Genomic DNA, 20,671 nt, shown 5'->3' with positions numbered 1-20,671 from the left:
TCTCCTGTCAGGTTTCTCAAGATTACATTCCTCTTTACTAAACATGATAGAATCAGTTTAATACCAAAACACCAAAATGGACACCAGCAGGACAATTCTTTGCAAATAGGCCATACCTTTAATGCACTGATAATCAAACTTTACAATAACAATTGATCTACATCCCTTGTATTTGCAGAATGTATTTGTTTTAAGGGCTAGACTTTGAATATAGTCCACTAACTTTAGTTTAACATAGAAACATAGAAAATAGGTGCAGGAGGAGGCCATTCAGCCCTTCGAGCCAGCACCGCCATTCATTGTGATCATGGCTGATCATCCACAATCAATAACCCATGCCTGCCTTCTCCCCATATCCCTTGATTCCACTAGCCTCTAGAGCTCTATCTAACTTAAATCCAGCCAGTGATTTGGCTTCCACTGCCCTCTGTGGCAGAGAATTCCACAAATTCACAACTCTCTGGGTGAAAAAGTTCCTTCTCACCTCCGTTTTAAATGGTCTCCCCTTTATTCTAAGACTGTGGCCCCTGGTTCTGGACTCGCCCAACATTGGGAACATTTTTCCTGCATCTAGCCTGTCCAGTCCTTTTATAATTTTATGTTTCTATAAGATCCCCCCCTCATCATTCTAAACTCCAGTGAATACAAGCCTAGACTTTTCAATCTTTCCTCATATGACAGTCCCGCCATCCCAGTGATCAATCTCGTGAACCTACGCTGCACTGCCTCAATTACAAGGATGTCCTTCCTCAAATTAGGAGACCAAAACTGTACACAATGCTCCAGATGTGGTCTTACCAAGGGTCTATACAACTGCAGAAGAACCTCTTTACTCCTATTCTGAAATCCTCTCGTTATGAAGGTCAACATGCCATTAGCTTTCTTCACTGGCTGCTGTACCTGCATGCCAACTTTCAGTGACTGGTGTACAAGGATGCCCAGGTCTCACTGGACCTCCCCCTTACCTAACCTAACACCATTGAGATAATAATCCGCCTCCTTGGTTTTGCCGTCAAAGTGGATAACCTCACATTTATCTATATTATTATACTGCATCTGCCACGCATCTGCCCACTCACTCAACCTGTCCAGGTCACCCTGCAACCTCCTAACATCCTCTTCACAGTTCACACTGCCACCCAGCCAAATCATTAATGTATATGGTAAACAGTTGCGGCCCCAACACCGAGCCTTGCGGCACTCCACTCGCCACTGCCTGCCATTCTGAAAAGGACCCGTTTTCTCCTACTCTTTGCTTCCTGTCTGCCAACCAATTTTCTATCCATGTCAACACCCTACCCCCAATACCATGTGCTCTAATTTTACTCACCAATCTCCCGTTTTGGACCTTGTCAAAGGCTTTCTGAAAGTCTAGATACACTACATCCACTGGCTCCCCTTCATCCATTTTACTTGTCACATCCTCAAAAAATTCCAGAAGATTAGTCAAGCATGATTTCCCTTTCATAAATCCATGCTGACTTGGACTTATCCTTTTACTGCTATCCAAATGCACCGTTATTACCTCTTTAATAATTGACTCCAGTATCTTTCCCACCACTGAAGTCAGGCTAACTGGTCTGTAATTCCCCGTTTAGTTTATTGTCTTGTGTACCAAGGTACAGTAAAAAGCTTTTGTTGCGTACTAACCAGTCAGCGGAAGGACAATACATGATTACAGTTGATCCATCCACAGTGTACAGGTATATGATAAAGGGAATAATGTTTACTGTAAGGTAAAGTCTGATTGAAGGTCTCCAATGAAGTCCATGGGACTTCAATGACTTAATCAGAGAGAATGCAGGTTATTTTTCATTTGGAGTTATGAAATATTTATTTTAACATCCATATTCAAGGATCCCTACAACAAATGTTGTTATACTTTCACTCCCTTTTCGGCTTGGTAATCATCCCCTCTGTGGGAATTTCCCGAGGTTGTCCACCAGGCTGTCCCTAGTTATGGTTCACCTAAGCCTTCGGGCGGCACGGTAGCGCAGCGGTGGAGTTTCTGCCTTACAGCGCCAGAGGCCCGGGTTCGATCCTGACTACGGGTGCCGTCTGTACGGACTTTGTCGTTCTCCCTGTGACCTGCGTGGGTTTTCTCCGGGATCTCTGGTCTCCTCCCACACTCCAAAGACGTACAAGTTTGTAGGTTAATTGGCTTGGTAAATGTAAAAATTGTCCCTGGTGGGTATAGGATAGTGCTAATGTGCAGGGATCGCTGGTCGGCGCGGACCCGGTGGGCCGATAGGGCCTGTTTCCGCGCTGTATCTCTAAGCTAAACTAAACTAACCAAATGTTACTGTCGTGATACACGTGCGGGTTTGTAGGTTCATTGGCTTGGCATAACTGTAAATTGTCCCGAGTGCTTGTAATTGCGCTGGGATTGCTGGTCAGAGCGGACTCGGTGGGCTGAAGGTCCTGTTTCCGTGTTACATCTCAAAATTAAACTAAACCTTCCTGAGGAGTGACTTTGCAGGAATAGGTTGTACGTTGTGTACTCTGCAGTCAAAACATTTCAGCTGCCTGCTCCTTGCAGAACATATTGACACTTCTCCGAACGTTTCCATGTCAGGCATCTCAAATCTGCAACACACCTCGTGGGCTTATAGTACCAGCTCTGGCCGACTTGTCAAAACCACGGATCCCAGTGCAATTTGGTAATTCACAGTAAACCTTTGCTGAATGGCTGAGATTTGATATGTCAGCAGAGGTTGATGACTAGCTTTTGAACTGTGCTACCATAAAGCCCACAAATGTAGGTAATAAGTCCTCGGGCAGTTGATTTCTAGCTAGGATTTCCTGCAGAATACTATTATCCCGTGCTAGTGCATAAGAATGTTTGTCTTAATAATTTGGAGAATTTCTCCCAAGGCCTAATGCACCGTTGGCAGTCGGTGAACGACTAACAGGTTTCTCTTTCCAGATAATAAGGTTATTTGAGAAATTATCCAGATGTCACTCTTTCCCACCTTTTCCATATACGGTGATACCTTGCTCAGTTAGCTACTCCGAGTCTTGTTAACATTGTTGTGCATTGTATCAGGGAATTGTTGCAGCATAGAAGAGCATTCTGCCCATTAAATCCATGTTAGCTCCCTGTTTATTTAGCCCCACGCCACCACTCTTTCTCCGTAGCCCTGTAAATCACCATGCCTCGTGCCTATCCGATTCCCTATAGAAGCACTGATTGAGTGTTTCCATCATCCCTCCAATTTCCAGATTGTTGCGCTCACTGTACAAACATGTCCCTGCATCATTTGCCCTTCACTTTAAATCTGTGTCCCAGTTCCTTAAGCTACCTGCTAATGTGCTCTATTTAAACACATGATAATCTTTTAAAAAAACATTCTACCAAATATCCTCGCAACCACCTTAGCTCCAAGGAGAACACCTCATAAGATCATGTGATAGGAGCATAATTAGGCCATTCGGCCCATCAAGTCTACTCCACCATTTAATCATGGCTGATCTATCTCTCCCTCCTAACTCCCTTCCATTCTCCTGCCTTCTCCCCATAATCTCCATCAATCTAACCCTTTAACTCTGACCTCTCGTCCCTCAAACCATTCTTGAATCATTTCTTCGGCACCCTTTTGTATAGTCTTGTTTACTCGCTGCTGTGTGGACCAATGTTCACTCGTGACTCTTGCTGTTTCCATCAGCTACATTTCCGTCCATATTATTTTGGGCTTCGTTGCTCGCCATGACTTCTACAACTCCAAAGCCGTACAGGTTTGTAGGTTAATTGGCTGCAGTAAAAATGGTAAATAGCCCCTAGCGTGTAGGGATAATTTACAATTTACAGAAGCCAATTAACCTACAAACCTCTACGCCTTTGGAGTGTGGGAGGAAACCGGAGTACCCAGAGAAAACTCACAGGAAGAACGTACAAATTTTGTACAGACAGCACGTGCAGTAAGGTGGGCTCTGCGGCTGTAAGGCAACTCTACTGCTCCTGATAGTTCAGCTTCTGAACGAAGAACATCACTCTAAAATATGGAACTATTTTTCTCCGACTATGTTGCCTCCCCTTCTGGATATTTTTCATATTTCTAACATCTGCAATTGAAACCAACCAATTAATTCAAACTAACCTGTCAACAGCGCATATTTCCTTTAGAGCTTTCCCATACCTTAATCTGGCACTCGTATAAATTATGAATTAAAGTATAGTTATACGCAAGATCTGAAAGATCTTATTATACTACTTGGTCTGCAGTGGTTTAGTAGTTTCAACAGGTGTTAATATCATTTAACAAGTTAAGATGTTGCAATTTTAACAGCTAACTCACCTTTTTTTGTGAAAAAGTGACAGGGATGCAAGGAGCGGGTTGTTATCATGCAGTTCACACTGAATATGCAAAATGTGACCAAGAGCAATGGAATTGCACGTCTCTGTATAGCTCCCGGATATGTAGAAACAAGGACCTGTAGTTGCTGTTTAATATGCAAAAGGACGCGTAGTGCCAGAGTAACTCAGCAGGCCAGGCAGTATCTCTGGAGAACATGGATAGGTGACGTTTCGGGTCGAGACCCTTCTTCAGACTGGAGAAGGGTCTTGACCTGAAACATCACCTCCCCATGTTCTCCAGAGACGCTGCCTGGCCTGCTGAGTTACTCTGGCACTTTGTGCCCTTTAGTTCCTGGATATGTCAGTCTTAATGTGCATCTAATCTCTGAATGGAATAATAATCTTAAATTCCTTATTCCAGCTACGTCAAATGGGTCGTATGAAGGTTTGGAGAACAGAAATGGTGGAGTGTGCAAAACTCGATCCATGAAAATAATTATGAAAGTCGGACAAGGTAAACACTGAATCAGTGCCCGAGCTGTGTTTCTCTAACATGTGTTATTTAACTCGGGCGGGGCTGCACAAATTTCTATTAAACTATCACCAAGGCTGCTGATAGTTCTGAAATACCAAACTCCAAACTGCTTTTGCCTTTGGTGAAGTGAGGAACGCTTCTACTAACTGATGAGCTTGGTTTTGAGCATTGAACAAAGAGGAATGCCTGGGGTCCTTCCGGCAACACATTCAGGGTAGAGTCCACAAACATTTAGCTTCTATTCTGTTTCACTGTTCACCTGAACCAAAGCCTTTATGATCAAAGGTTTTGTCTAATAATGGTCTAATTGCGCATGTGCACATGTATGTAACTATTTTTTGTGTGTATTTGCCTGCCTATGTCTGGTTATCCTTGTTTGTCTTGACTGCTTGACTAATTCTTTGCCCAAGTTCATTTTACAACATCTTTGCCACAGATGTACGTTTTAATGCCTCATCTACTTATATATGCAGAAGATAGACACAAAATGCTGGAGTAACTCAGCGGGACAGGCAGCAGCTCTGGATAGAAGTAATGGGTGCCGTTTCGAGTCGAGATCCTTCAGACTGAAGTCACCCATTCCTTCTATCCAGAGATAGAGATATCCTGTCCCACTGAGTTACTCCAGCATTTTGTGTCTATCTTCGGTTTAAACCAGCATCTGCTGTTCCTTCCTACATATATATATATGCATGTTTCTTTCTGTTCATGTTTATGCCTATCCATGATTGAGGTCATCTATTTACCTGTCCATGTATATCTCTGTAGCCCTCTGAATTTCGTTATAATGCTTCTCCATTAATTTACCTAAATCTAAACTCACTGATTTTACTTTGCTTGCTTGATACCCACTATAATCTCTTTCTGGATTGTTACTACTCTAAAGATGACTGTTTGATTTGAGTGTACGAGCCTGGATTGCAAATTAGTTTCATGATGATGTGAGAGTAAACACTGATGATATTCAGTGGCTCTTCAGTGAGTTGATAGCATGTGGAGTGTGCGAGAGAGAGAGAATATTTTAACGCCATTTTGTCTTCACTTTTCTGAATGCATTAACTCATGATGGGGTGCAGCCCCAAGAATAGTAATCTGTACAGCCTTTTCCTCGGGTATTTTGGTTACCAATTATAAGGGTAGGAACACTCCTTTCATTAACCTAGTTACTATTTTTACATGACAATCACAATAAAAATGTTCTTTAAATATGGTGAATTTCGAAAACAAATTCAGACAATCCTGCTCATCATTGCTGATAACTATTACGCTACGATACAATAATACTTTATTGTCAGATCAAGTCTAAAAATTTTCTTGCACCTCAGCAGCTCCACTTGCAACATCAACAAAGACAAAGAATGTAAGACAAGAAACGAGGATACATATTAATGCATGGTGATAAACTTCCAATAAGCAATGACAGAACAGAAAGTTTAATATTTTTAGAATTTTTTATTTTTAACTATTATAGTTACAAAGAGGTGCAGCTCCAGTTGTAATCCCCTTATAGAATGTGCTTTTATTACACTCACTATTGGCTGATCCAGGAAACCTAACTGTGAAGCAAGCCGATTTATTTCACCCAACCTCACTCTGGCAATTCCCAGGTTTCTTTTTAGTATTTTCAAAACTTCATGATCATAAAGTCATGAAGGGATGCAGCATGGAAACACCCTTCAGCTCACCGAGTCCACACTGATCATCAAACACCCGTTCACACTAATTCTGCATTAATCTCATTTTTTTTATTTCTCTCCACACTCTTAACAACTCCTCCCAGATTCTACCATTCACCCCCATACTGGGGACAATTTACAGTGGCCATGCAGTCTAACATTCCAAATACCTTTGAGAAATGGGAGGAAAGTGGAGCACTCGGGGAAAATTCGATCAGACGGAGAACCTGCAAGCTCCCCACAGACAGCACCCAGAATCAGGACTGAACCCAGATCTTTGATGGTGTGAGGCAGCAGTACAACTAGTTTATTTATTTTTGCTACCAAGCGCAAAACTGGCCTCAGCTCCCAATCAAACAGTGGCGATTTTTAATATTTGTTCTGGGATTTTTGGCAAGGTTGAATTTGTTGCTCAACCTAGTTCGACTCAGAGGATGGTGTTTAACCCATGTAAGCAGCTGACGTTCTTGTGTTGTTAGTTCCCAAAATGACCCTGCTCGGGAAAGTATTGAAAACTTGAGCCATGACTCATAACACCTCAATTATGTACATCTAGATTAGAATGGTGCATGATTTGCGAGAAATTGGTGCCGCCATTCTTTTCAGTGGTAGATGTTGCAACTTTTAAGTTGCTCCAGCAGGTGATATAAAATGCAGTCACCATTCCATGAAGGTAGAGAAGGTGCCTATTATTCTGAATAAAAGTGATGCGCATCAGGCAAATAGCTTTATATTGGCTGACGTTGACCCTCATAAGTGTGGTCATAATAATATTAAAATGTAGCCCATCCTTTTGACTGGCGAGGATTCATCTAACCCCTTGCTTGAATCTTGTGAGGATAAGTTTTGAAGAGTTGTTGTATGTATTTAGACGTGTAGATGCGACAGGTCCAGTCACTGCTCGAGTTTGGATTGGGAGGTAGTGCTAGTGAATGGCATCTTGAGGTGATTGAGCTTTTTTGGAACTAATCATTCATGTGTGAGATTTAGTGTTAAATGTTATCTGCCATTGATGGGACAGTGGCCTGGATGTGGACTGGCCTGTATACTCTCAGTCTTGAAGGGGCTGTGACTGGGGGTGAGTGCTGCGAATTCACCAGTGGTGGGGGGGGGGGGGGGAGGGCCATTAATGAATTGACTGAAGAAATTTGTGCCTCATTTCTATTGGTGAGGAGCACATGGGCGGCACAGCGGTAGAGTTGCTGCCTTACAGCGCCAGAGACCCGGGATTCGATCCTGACTACGGGTACTGACACTACGGAGTTTGTACGTTCTCCCCGTGACCTGCGTGAGTTTTTTTCCGGATGCTCCCTTTTCCTCTCACACTCCAAAGACGTGTAGGTTTGTTGGTTAATTGGCTTTGGCAAAATTACAAATTGTTCCAAGTGCGTGTGTGCAGGATAGTGTTAGTGTACGGGGTGATCGCTGGCCTGGTGCCGAAGCACCTTTTCCCATGCTGTATCTCTAAGCGAAACCAAGCGAAACATGCTTCCTAGGGTCTTGAGACTACCATTCGTTGGTCTAACGGCCACACTTTCTTATTTTCGGTTGGTTAGGACTGCAGTCACCAAGTTTCCTTGTGGTTCCCAGTGATCTTAGTGTTCGTATTTCTTTTTGGTCATGTACTGGGCGTAAGAGACAATCATGGTCCTTCTGGCCACTGAAGATTTTCAGCTGACTTCAGGCATGAACCTGAAAACCTCTGTGATTTCCTACATCCCCACCCAGCTCTTGTGGATAAAATCACTGCTTTGACCAACATGATGACTGATGGGGCTCAGGTCTCTCAGCAGTAATTTCAGCCATCTACCTGCAGTAGAAGGTGGGTCGAGAGGGTGAGAATACCAATGTTACGGATGGTTCTGGGATCATGAGGTTAGATTCCAACTAAATAATACTCCTGGGACATTCATAGCAATGCTCTGATCTGGCTACCTGTCATAGATAACGCAGTTTATAAAGTACTAGTACATCCCTTCCCTCTGGACTAGTGTCTAAACCTGGATCTTCATAATGAAAGGATAGGATGCTTTCATCACCATTTACCTGTCGACAATCTTGTTTCTTTTCCTGCATGAAACTGGACCAATTTTAACTAATTAATAACAATGGGCACACAAGTGCCTCTTTGAGAGACCTTCTTTCCCAATTTCCCACCTTTTTTTGCTCTCTGGTGGCATTTCCAGGATAAAAAGCCCACTGCTTTAAGCTTGGCACTGGTGCCACATGCGGTAATCTCATAGTCCTTTTACACCTTGATGTTAACCGACAACAACTCTGCTCTGAAGTCCCAAACGGCCGGTGAAGTCAGTAACTTCCATCTCCCTTCCATCCAGATCCAAACACAAGTCCACCGCTGAAAGAGAAAGATCCTACCAAAGCACCAGGTAAAGGCCAGGACAACACAGTGAAGAACGTTGTCTCCCTTTGGAAAGACTCATCTTCAGAAGAGAAATCTGGGAACACAGGTGAGGAAGAGACAGCCTGCTAGGATGTCTTTTCATAATTCTCTTTCTTGAGGGTAAACATTTTCAGATAATGCCACAGAGGTGTGAAGGGTGATAGCAAATAGATTGAACTTGGACGTCTGAACTTTGCATTTATATCCAATCCAGACCTATCGGATATATGGAATAACTTTCTGAGTTCATGCTTCTGTTAAAACGATGCTCTGAACCATCAACTTAAACGGTTCTACAAATGAACAGTGCACGCAACCAAATTTTCAGCTGTGCACTTCCAATGGGTGAAGTTAGCGTGAATTCAGAAAATTATTCCTGAAGAACCCTCTGTTATCTTAGTAGTTTCAATGAGATATGAAACTGGATGCTTGTAGTGCAGTCCCACCAGGATAATAACATCCTTCACCTTTAAGAATCCACCCCCAAGAAAGATCTAAAAAGGGAATGGCATTCTATGTTCTTTTTTTTCCCCCTGGAGGATTGTGGGTCTATCAGTCTCCTTTGTTAGATCTTCCCCCTCCCACATTGCTTGAATCAGTGCTGAATCTATCACTGTCTCCGGGAATGCCTGAGGGGCAGAGGAGGAGTCTAGCATCAGGCTACAGGAAGGCTGCTTCCTTGACTGGTCTGTTGCATCCATTATCAAGCCCTGCGTGAGGCAGCTAAATCTAAACAGTCTGTTTCTCCTTGCCTCTTCTCAGTTCTGAGCCGGTGCCCCTGGATATGAAGTTGGTAATTATGTCAAACAATTCATTCTATATCCTGCAAAGCAATCGATGGAGTTTCTCTCCTCAACACTTTAGTTTTCTGTGTACACAGTTTCTGCAGTCAATGTGTTTAAGAATGCCAGGTACCACACACACAGACATTACCAAAAGCGAAAGGAGTAAGTGAGGTATTTATTCACAAAATGCTGGAGTAACTCAGCAGGTCAGGCAGCATCTCAGGAGAGAAGGAATGGGTGACGTTTCGGGTCGAGACCCTTCTTCAGACTTCTTTAAGTGAGGTTATGCGCAGAATCTTTAATGTGAAATCTTTCATTTTCTGAGGATATCCTAGACTTGTTGACAATAAAGGGTGTAGCAACCAATAAGTAACTTTTGTGCATTATTATTGTTGTCGATTAGCCAAGTTGTACAGAAGTCACACAAGTAGCGAGTGAGATGAACACTTGGTAGGCATTTGGTAGGCAACTTAAAATAACATTTGAAACTGTCCTGTCCACCTGAATTTGCATCTCACGGAAACCGCAGCACCTGACCTATTCCCTTAGCACTGCAGGGTGTCATCAGATCATGTACTTACATTTTTAACAGAGCTTCAACCTGATTTGGAAAACAAAGGTGTTGCTCCAGGGTCCAGCTGGCACCTGGACTGGAATGACAAAATAAAGGGGTTTCACTTAGACAAAGCAATCTGGCAGCCATTTTGGTACGGCAACAATATGAAGGGTCTTAGAAAGATGTGCAAATGTGGTTTGGCAGAGAGAAAAAGAAGTTGAAATAGTGGCACACAAGAAATAGGAGCATGCCATTTGGCCCCCATGGGGCAATTGCTTGGAAATTACTTAAAAGCTCAGTCTAAATACTGAATTCACTGAAAGATCTTTCGAAGCGATGAAACAGAAGAAAAGTTCCAGTCGGTAATCTGGGGGTGTAAATTTTAATATTTTCGCCACCTCCCAACGGGTAGGATGCATGGAAGGGAAACAATGGTGGAAGATTCTTTAGACTTTAGAGATGCAGCGTGGAAACAGGCCCTTTGGCCCACCAAGTCCGCGCCAACCAGCGATCGATCACTCCTTACACAGTAGGGCAAATTTACAAATTTACAGGGGCCAATTAGCCTTCAAACCTGTACGTCTTTGGAGGGTGGGAGGAAACTGGAGCACCCGAAGTAAACCCATGCAGTCACAGGGAGAACATACAAACTCCGCACAGACCACACCCGTAGTCAGGATCGAACCCGGGTCTCTGGCTCAGTAAGGCAGCAACTCTACCACTGTGTCACCCAATTCTCACTGGGGGAAAAAGTCCTTCTTGCAAAAAGCTTCTCGACTTTCCTTCCGCTTATTTCACCAGGCTGAAAATTAGGCAAATGGTGTTAAGGTTGTCCGATTCTCTCTGCAAATTGTTTTAGTGTGAATTTTGTCCGGGCAGTTTTACACACCTGGAGTGGAGAACTAGTTCTGCCCAGAGTTAATTAAAGATCCTATCCCCCCCCCCCCCCCCCCCTTCCCCCACCACCCTCGGCCTCTCTGCTCCCTCAGTAAGGTGAGATTCTGAATTATGCATTCTGCTGTGCTGATGAAATGCACATGGCCATCATCCAGGTTGAGGCAAGACGCTGAGAGCCAGCAGCAGGCATTTCAAACACGGAGCGCCATTTTCACAGCTGAGACCCATTCCCACCTACCTGGCAACCACCTGCACATCATTTTAATCCGTAGTTATTCAACAGAAATTAGGAGTTAGCATCCTGGGTAATTTGCGATTTAAAACCAAAGTATTTTGGGCGTTCTTTTTTCACTTGAGCATCAAAATCATTTGTAGAACACCAACGACCCCACAGGCTGAAAACTACTCAGCTCAATATAGACCCTGTATCAAAACTAATGTGGAAATCTCTTAATGAACCATTTACGTGGCTGGACTGAATTGAAATCTGGATTGATCAATTTTGCTCGCATTCAAAGCGAAGGAGATTAGCATTGTGAGATAATAGTGTTGCATATAGATTAGGTTAGACTGGTTTTCATCTTGGCTGGAGTTAGATCCCCTGGGACCTGATTTGGAGTGCAGTAGATTGGAAGCTTCCTCAACAAACTTATGCTGTAGGTATTGATTCAACAGCCCCCCCCCCCCCCCCCCCACTTGTCATTAAACAAGCCGATGCTGATAAAAGGGTCTAAAGGAGAAAAATTCCAGAAACAAAGGACATTAATTAAAAATTTAGAGCTGCTTCATCAGCATTCCCTTTGTGCTGTTATTTGTCTGGCATCTGTCTCGCTCTCTTTCTGTCTCTCACTTTCTATTTTATGCTTGTGTTAAACTTAGAATTACCGCAGCTTCACCTGGGAATAGTTTAGATTTTTTTTGTTTTAATCTACTCTCTCCTTCTCTCTCATTTCGGAATTTGATCACTCCTGCCTTGTGAATCAATGCCCCTCCAAAGATGTGGGATAGAGACCCAGGCATTCAAAGGCTCAGTCATTTATGCTGTAGATGATTTGTGCTTTGTGTGTGTATTGTGTTTGCGTGTGACAGTGATACAACCTGAAGGCATATTCTCAACATGTTCACCGTACTCCCTCCTATACTGATGGTGTGAGTTAGAATTGTGCGCACTGGTTAGCTGTTCACAAATGATAACTTCTGAGCACCATACACCCACCACACACAACTCCCTTCTATCTGGGTCACATTCGGAACCTGGTGGAAGATAGCCATAGTTGGACACAAAAAGCTGGAGTAACCTAGCGGGACAGGCAGCATCTCTGAAGACGGGGCTCGACCCGAAGCTTCACTCCAGCCTGTCCCGTTGAGTTACTCCAGCTTTTTGTGTCTATCTTCAGTTTAAACCAGCATCTGCAGTTCCTTCCTACACATAAGTTAGCTATACCACTATTTCCACAGCGCAGGCACACAATTCACATATTTGTAGACATTGTATCTTCCAATCTCCGTGTGGGCTGAACAAAGGCATCGTTGTGGCCGTTCACTGCTCAGGCACAGGGTACACATCTACCAGTGGCCACTGGGAAGCTTGAGTTGTGCAGGAAATTTAAGAAACAGGCAGAAACAAAATCAGAAAAGCATAGAATCTAAAAGGACACTAAGTGCTGGGGTAACACAGCGGGTCAGGCAACCTCTCTGGAGAACATGGAGAGGCGACATTTCGGGTTAAGACACTTCCTTTCAACTCAGAAAGTCACCTCTCCATGTTTTCCAGAGATGCTACCTGACCTCCTGAGTTATCCCAGAACTTTGTGTACTTTTGTATATCAACAAGCATCTGCAGTTCCTTGTTTCAACTGGGATAGAACCTACCTTTTTCAAAATTATTTGGAGGCAAGCAGCGTTTTAACAACCACATATCCTTGAGTTTTAGGCCATTATCTCCTCCCCAAAAAAATCCAAACGGAAGGCGCAGTTTAGCAAACCTTTGCTTTGCCTTGGTGATGGTATGGGTATTGGCCTAAAGTAACTCTTGATCTAAAACTCTGATCAAAACACCAAAGCTCACTTTCTTCCTTTTCTCTTTCCACAGCCACCGACAGTCAGATTAAAGACAAGCTGAACAACAGCGAAGGAATCTTTGGCTCCAAAATGGCCCTCTTCGCTGCAATTGGGGCTGGCTGCATCATTTTCATCCTCATCATCATCTTCCTTGTGGTGCTGTTAATAAAGTTCAGAAAGCGGCACAGGAAAAGTTCCCAGCAGAGGTCAGCTGTCCTTTCTCTCAACACGTTGGCCAGCCCAAAGTGTAGTGGAAATAGCGGCTCAGAGCCCAGTGACATTATAATCCCGCTGAGGACTAATGACAATAACTACTGTCCTCACTATGAGAAAGTTAGTGGCGACTATGGCCATCCAGTCTACATTGTTCAAGAGATGCCTCCACAGAGCCCTGCAAATATCTACTATAAGGTTTGACAGCCAAGACACAGGAGGATTTGGAATGTTGCCTGGCCTGCTTAATGATATCTAAAGCTTCTCCTGAAACGTACTGACTTCCCGTATACAAAATGTCTTTGGGAGAGTATAGATAAGACTATGACAGTGGCCATCAAGGAAGGTTTCAGTATTACGTTCAGCAAACTTGTGTTTTAAAAAAAAAAAGAGAAAAAAAAGAGAAAAAAAAAAAGAAAAATGGAAGAGGACTTTTTCTTTATTCCAAAGGAGGCTGAAGAATGGCTGTTCCTGCAAGGCCAGGATCTTAACTTCTTTGCTTTGTTTTTCACGCAGTATGTTAAAGGCTTGAGCGAGGGAGGATCATGCCACACAACTCTCCCTCTTCTCTCTTCTATTTCCAAAATGGGACAAAGGTTTGAAAAGAAGCAAGAAGATGCAGAAAGCCTCGACGTGTCGAGTTGTGAGGAGAAGCCTTGGGTTTAAATTCTAAACCAAGAACACCTCCGAACAAACTGAGGATTATGAAGCAGTTGGTTCTCTGTGGCACAGGGGACCCGGGGCTGCTTCACATATTTTTTTGAACTCCAACTGCTCAGGTGACGTGAGACTTGCGACGCAAAAACTCTTGATGTGGGTGGGGGTAGGGTTGCTGGGGGAAAAGGACATTTCATCTTTTCTTTGCCTGCCCATTTGAGTTACACCCCCCGCTCCATCTTGTTTCTCGACTTTTGATTAAATGACATGTCTTTGATGTATTGTGATCTATGTAAATTATAAACATACTTATCAATCTATTAGTTATATACAAATCCAGCTTTCGCCTTTCCCCAATTCCTTTTTAAAAAAAATTTTTTTTGTCAAGAAACGCATAAGTGATTAGCAAAGAAATGTCAGATGAACTTTGGCAATTGGGGCATAATTGATTGCTAGTTGGTCTTAAGGTTAGCCTAATTAATGTCCAACATAGAATTTGTACTTGTCTTGTTGGGCTTTGCCCCAGTTGGCCTGGGTTTGCCTGGTAGAGGTATGCAAGAAATGATCATCTTCCAGGAACGCAGTATTTGTCGATGGTGGCCAGCTAGCCCCGACTCTGCCCTTTGGTCCATGGAATAATCGAGTTGTAATTTTGCTTTCTGTTTCAAATTGTACAAAGCAGAGGGATGGCAGGCCCATGTTAAGGGAGGGAACCGTTCACTTTTTCCCTTCGCAGGTATAGTTACAGGTCCATTATGATTTATATTGGTGCAGGGTCCATAAGTGATAGCGGACACTCCAGTTGGGAGTGGGTTTACCATTGTGAATCTGTTTACATGGGCCTCGAGGGAGCAGAAGCTGATCTTTGCCATCTGGTTTTGAGAGAGAGAGCCTTTCACGATGTATGAGGATTTTCATCAAGATGATGTGAGAGACTTCAAGCTAGTGGAATAGAATGCCCAGGTGTAAGCCAAGATTCAATCGAGATGGGATCTCCTCCTGGAGTTTTAGCTAGCTCAGTGGGTGAGTATGTGACCCTGGCCAGCTCTTTAGCTTCTTGTGGCCACAGCAAATAAAATGCTGAAAGCTCTCAGATCTTTCACTGAAACAACTTGATGGGAGGAGATTGTTCAACTTTGTTTCACGTCTCAAAAACTGGTTACTTTTTCTTTCCACTTCCCCACTTAATGAGGGAGTTTACTGTCATATCGAAAATAAATAAAACTTTAGCTTGTCCAACAAACCTCTTTCTCTGCTGCAACCTTTGTGTGTCTCGGTGTACTATGACTGGTGGCCATCTCCCTGAGTTTCTCCCAAATTGCATTGCTTCATCCAGCATACATCATCTCTACTCTCCATCCACACTCATGTACTCTTCTTCCCAGCTCACCAACTGAAAATAACTTCTAGTTTGATTGCCACATAACTCGTCAGTCACATCAGCCAAGATGGACCCAGTGGTTTTTATTGTGAATACATTGATATGTTGGTCTTCCAGCTGGTAAGAAAATCTCTGCAAACGCTTGCTCCCCATTTTTTTTCTGGCTGGTAAATTATAACTGGTTAATAGCAAATGACTAGCATATCAGGAGAAGGCTTTGAGCATGTGACAGGGGACTGCAATGAAAGCAACCCTTTGTTCTTAGGATAAACACAAAGTGCTGGAGGTACCCAGCATTGGTCAGGTGGCATCTCTGGAGAGGGGGGGGGGGGGGGGGGAGGGGGGGGGGTGCAGTAGGGGTGAGGAGCTGGAGGCGAGAAAAGACCAGGACGAATCAGGGCCGACTACAAATGACTTCAGGCAGGGCGGTGCCTGGTAAGCCCATTGTTGCCTAAGGAAGGTGTGATTCCAAGAGGGAAACAATGTGGGGAACTGTCCTCCCCTCCCCTCCCCTCCCCTCTCCACCCTTGCCCCCTCTCTCCACCCTAGATGTTTTACAGTTCTCCACATTGTTTCTCTCTTGAGATCACACCTTCCCAACAGTGGGCTTATCAGGTACTGCCCTCCCTGAGGTTATTTGTGGCGGCCCTTTGTGGTCCTGGTCTTTTCTTGCTTCCCAACTCTTCACTTACTCCTCCACCTCCCCCCACCCCCAACGTTCAGTCTGAAGAAGGGTCCTGATCCTAAATGTCACCCATCCTTTTCCACCTGAGATGCTGCCTGGGCCGCTGAGTTACTCAAGTACTTTGCGTCTACCTTTGGTACAAACCAGCACCTGCAGTTTCTTGTGTCTACCTTCTTGTTGCATAGTTCCAATATTATTTCTAATCTTAGGTGCACACTTCAAAAAAAAATTCCAGTCATTTATTGGAGAGTCTTGATAGTATCCAATATATCAAGATTAGTAACTTGCAGTAAAAAAAAACACTCTCAAGCAGCGGAACAAAATTTGGGGGGGTGGGGGGGGAATGGGATAAATGAAGCAACAGTATAAATAACAATATTGTCTGCATAGCAATGCTGGAACATCTAATCAAGCTATCAAGAACGGAAAGATATTAAAGACGACGAGGGAAAGATTTAGCAGGTAGCTGGGTCAGCAACAGAGGCCAAATATCCTCTTTGTTTCCCTTCCCGGAGGATTTGGACAGAACTCCTACATTCCAAGATGGAGACGACATTGGATGTGCATAAGTTAACATTTGGCTCGGGGCAGTGAGGGTACCTGGAGCCACTGCCAGAGAGGTAACTAGCTCAGTTATCGCATTTGTTAAAGCAGCTCGGCAAAAAAAAACTCTCAAATAATCATTCTCCAGTGGCAAGGTATGCATTTTTTTTTCCTGGTCTAAAAATAGGCTGAGGATCTCTCAGTACACGAGGCTGAGAAAAAGTGTTCTTTTTTTTTTTAAAGACTTCAGAAAGTAACGGCAAAAGTTGGAATATCCTTTAAAAAAAACAGTGGTATGTGCACGCTTTGAGTCATGTTTTATTTATGGAGATGGTGTCTGAGTTGGGCTCTGAAATGTAGTCAGAGTGCAAGCACTGAAATGGATACTGTCTGCTCTCTTGATCTAATCAGTTTCAGATAAAAGGCTATTTTGAAAAATCTTGATCAGTAACAGGTTTGAAAAGTTTTCCACACTCCTCTGATTCCGATCCTGATGCAATTAGATACTGACAGGCTCATTTGTTCCAGGGCAGGTGATGCATTGGATTGGCTGAATGGCAAAAATTTAGTGAATCAAAAGCAATTAACGAACACCCCTTCCTTGCAGCCACAGCTGGCATGAGGCAAAGAGCTGATGGATACACAGCATTGCGGTGTGCAACCAGACAAAGATGCAGTGCAGAGTGAAACAAGACGCAAAGGTGAATACACAGATGCACACTGCAGATGCACAAACTCTTTACATGCTTGTAAGTAGGTAAGTAGCAGTAGATAAATATTTGCTTGATGGTGGAATTGAGGGTTATAGGGAATGAGCACAGAAGAGGAATTGGGACCAGTGTACATCAGCTATGATCACACTTAATGGTGGGACAGACTTGAGGGGCCTGTTGGCCAACTCCTGCTCCTGCTTCCTTGTGTATCAACTTGCACTGTTTGTTCCACTTTGTTATATGGTGATCTGTTTCAGAGAGTCTGTTTCAGAGAGTCATAATGTCATAGCAGCAGGGAAACAGGTCTTTGTTATATGGTGATCTGTTTCAGAGAGTCATAATATCGTGGCAGCAGGGAAACAGGTCTTTCAGCCCAACTTGACCATGCTGATCAAGATGCCCCATCTTGACTAGTCCCACCTGACCATGTTTTGCCAACACCCCTCTAAACCTTTTCTATCCATGTATCCGTCCAAATGTCTTTTAAATGTTGTTATAATACCTGCCTCAACTACCTCTTCTGGCAGCACGTTCCACATACCCATCACCCTCTGTGTGAAAAAGTTCCCCCTCAGATTCCTATTAAATCTTTCCCCTCACTTTAAACCTACAGATGCGTATACAAATATTAGTATACAAAGTATATAATATGGACTGGTGTTATTACTCGTATGGACAGGAATATATAAGCACGTACACATTACATGTACATGAAGGTCTCTACCATGATTACATGAAGGGTGGGATGATGTTATTCCTACATTCACGTTCAGGCAATTGCCTCACTGCTTTCAAGTAGTTGCAGGTACTGTACAGGTACAGGTTGCAGGTACATTTAAGAAACATTTAGACAGGCACATGGATAGGACAGGTTTAGAGGGATATGGGCCAAATGCAGGCTGGTGGGACTAGTGTAGCTGGGACACGTCGCCCATGATGCGGGCAAGTTGGGCTAATGGGCCTGTTTCCATGCTGTAGCTACATGGCTCTAGTTGAGCAGCCAACAATGACTCAAGGGAACAATGGATTTCTGTACGTGATTGATTAGTAAATTGTATCAGTTGAGCAGTAGTGGGCTGCACTGGATGGACAGGTTTCCAGGGTGTCACAAAAATGACTTGGAAATGATCACAATCACACTGCACTCCAGCATGCGTACATTTTCTATCACATAATACTAACCCAAAAAACAACTACGCAAAATTGAATTTCTGGGCATTGCGATCTCAATATGAAGTAGGTGGGAATTATATTTACAAATCTAGACCCAGTTCCACGGCTTTAGATTGGATTGCCCCCTTCATTGTGTTTGAGTCTGCTCTTTGTGTGGAGAATTTTGTCAAATCAAATTGAAACCGATGCCCTCTCCCCTTAGCCCCACGATAAAACCTTTTGTACACAAGAGACGTGCGTCAGCATCCCTGCTATCTAATAAGTTGCTAGGGAAGAGATCAATGCATTTCATGTGCGTTTTATTCACATTGATCTTGCTCCACCCTCTATCCTGGAGTGTGTCATATCATTTAAAATTGGTCTTGATGGTAATCCAGCTGAGATGAAGAATTCGGTATTGGAACAGCTACTTTTCCCAGATGATTTGATCTTCCTGGAGGTTTCTTTAAGAGGCTAATGCAACCTGCCAAATCCAAAATCCGCAATTTTTCAGATCTGAGTCAGACTGCGGGAGCTTTGAGAATTTCAACTTCGCATAATTGTTCCATTAGATGCAGCTGTTTTATTCCTCCCCTATGCTCTTCTTTCATCCAGCACATTCATGTTAACAGAATGGAGATTCATTACAGCCCCTTCTATTTCCCCCTCATTCTTTCCCAGTATTAAGCAGGGCAGCGCGATGGCGCAGCGGTAGAGTTGCTGCCTCACGGCGCCAGAGACCCGGGTTCGATCCTGACTACGGGTGCTGTCTGTGCGGATTTTGTACGTTCTCCCCGTGACCGGCGTGGGTTCGCTGGTTTCCTCCCTCACTCCAAAGACATATAGGTTTGTAGGTTAATTGGCTTTGGTAAAATTGTAAATTGTTTCTAGTGTGTGTAGGATAGTGCTATTGTACAGGGTGACTGCTGGTCAGCAGGGACTCAGTGGGCCTGTTTCTGCACTGTATCTCTAAACTAAACATCTTCCTTCCTTCCAGATGTTAATAATTGTATTTAGTGTCATTGATTATATATATTTATTTATTTTGCCTTCTCTATCCAACATACCTGATGATCAGAAATGCGGGTATATGTTCTCTGCCTGTTTACCAAGAAAATTAGATGATAAATGGAATTGCCCTCGGCAGTAGCCAGACATAAGAGAGAGGATCCCAAAGATTTGCTTGTGTCTTTGCATCCTTGATAATAAGACAAGCTCACTAAACCACAAACATGGCCTGCATTCAGTGCATTAAAGTTAATCTGTTAGGACAAGGCATGAGATGGGGCAATCGTGTGATGTTCCCTCCGACTGACCGATATCACCAAGGTGTCTCATATAATCCGTCAGCAAACACCAAGCTCTTTGACCTGACCTTGAAGTGAATACTCTGGGCGACACGGAGTCAACCAGAAGCTAAAAATAGTTCTTGCCATCGGGTACCAGCACTCATCGTGAGACACTTCAACAACGATATGGTACTGTTCAAAATGTGACAGCACTGTTAAAAGAATTAAATTCTCTTCCCTGATATCCAGATTAATGTAACCTTTGTCCAACTTTTCCACGCTCTCCCAGCTAAGACATCATTAACTGTGCCTTGGTACACATTCGACACCACTGGCACTTAATCAACAATTAAATTGTAGAGGATTGCGGCTGGAGTTTACAGACTGAGGAGATAATAATCCTGTGGAGATTGGTGACTAATGTGTTCTCTCCTTTTGGGCTCATGGTGCTGGAACCAGTTCCAATATCACCACTGACCAAGATCAACTGACTCTACAGAAGTTATCAAAGGCTCCTTGACCTCTACCACATTTGCACAGAACCTCACCGAACAACTTTATTTCACATATTGGAATTTATTTCATGTGACTCCTCTTTCCACTTCCAGAGAATTATACACTGTGGAAACAAGCCCTTCAGCCCAACTTGCCCATGCCGATCGCCATGCCCCATCTACACTCGTCCCTCCTACTTGCGTTTGGCCCAAATCCCTCTTAAACCCATCCGATCCATGTACCTGTCCAAATGTTTCTTAAACGTTGTGATAGAACATTGTGGTTCAAAAGAGAGTTAGATAGAGCTCTTGGGGCTAGCGGAATCAAGGTGTATGGGG

At 43.5% G+C, this 20,671-nt stretch overlaps 1 protein-coding gene across 2 annotated transcripts in view; it reads left to right on the top strand.

Annotated features, from left to right (window-relative positions):
- Positions 1-15,757, top strand: part of efnb1 (ephrin-B1) — a 194,872-nt gene extending 179,115 nt beyond the window's left edge. The window contains exons 3-5 of one of the 2 annotated variants that reach the window (XM_078412493.1): positions 4,716-4,808; positions 8,842-8,973; positions 13,237-15,757. In XM_078412493.1, coding sequence (XP_078268619.1) covers positions 4,716-4,808; positions 8,842-8,973; positions 13,237-13,622 — 611 coding nt within the window. In that variant the 3' untranslated portion in view covers positions 13,623-15,757. The remainder of the gene's footprint in view (positions 1-4,715; positions 4,809-8,841; positions 8,974-13,236) is intronic. The other variant, XM_078412494.1, reaches the window with a different exon arrangement.
- Positions 15,758-20,671: the final 4,914 nt, after the last annotated feature.

Source organism: Rhinoraja longicauda, chromosome 15 (assembly GCF_053455715.1).
Source record: "Rhinoraja longicauda isolate Sanriku21f chromosome 15, sRhiLon1.1, whole genome shotgun sequence".
Lineage (NCBI taxonomy): Eukaryota > Metazoa > Chordata > Chondrichthyes > Rajiformes > Arhynchobatidae > Rhinoraja > Rhinoraja longicauda.
Note: the sequence above shows the minus strand (reverse complement) of the source record. Positions and strands in the feature narration are given on the sequence as shown.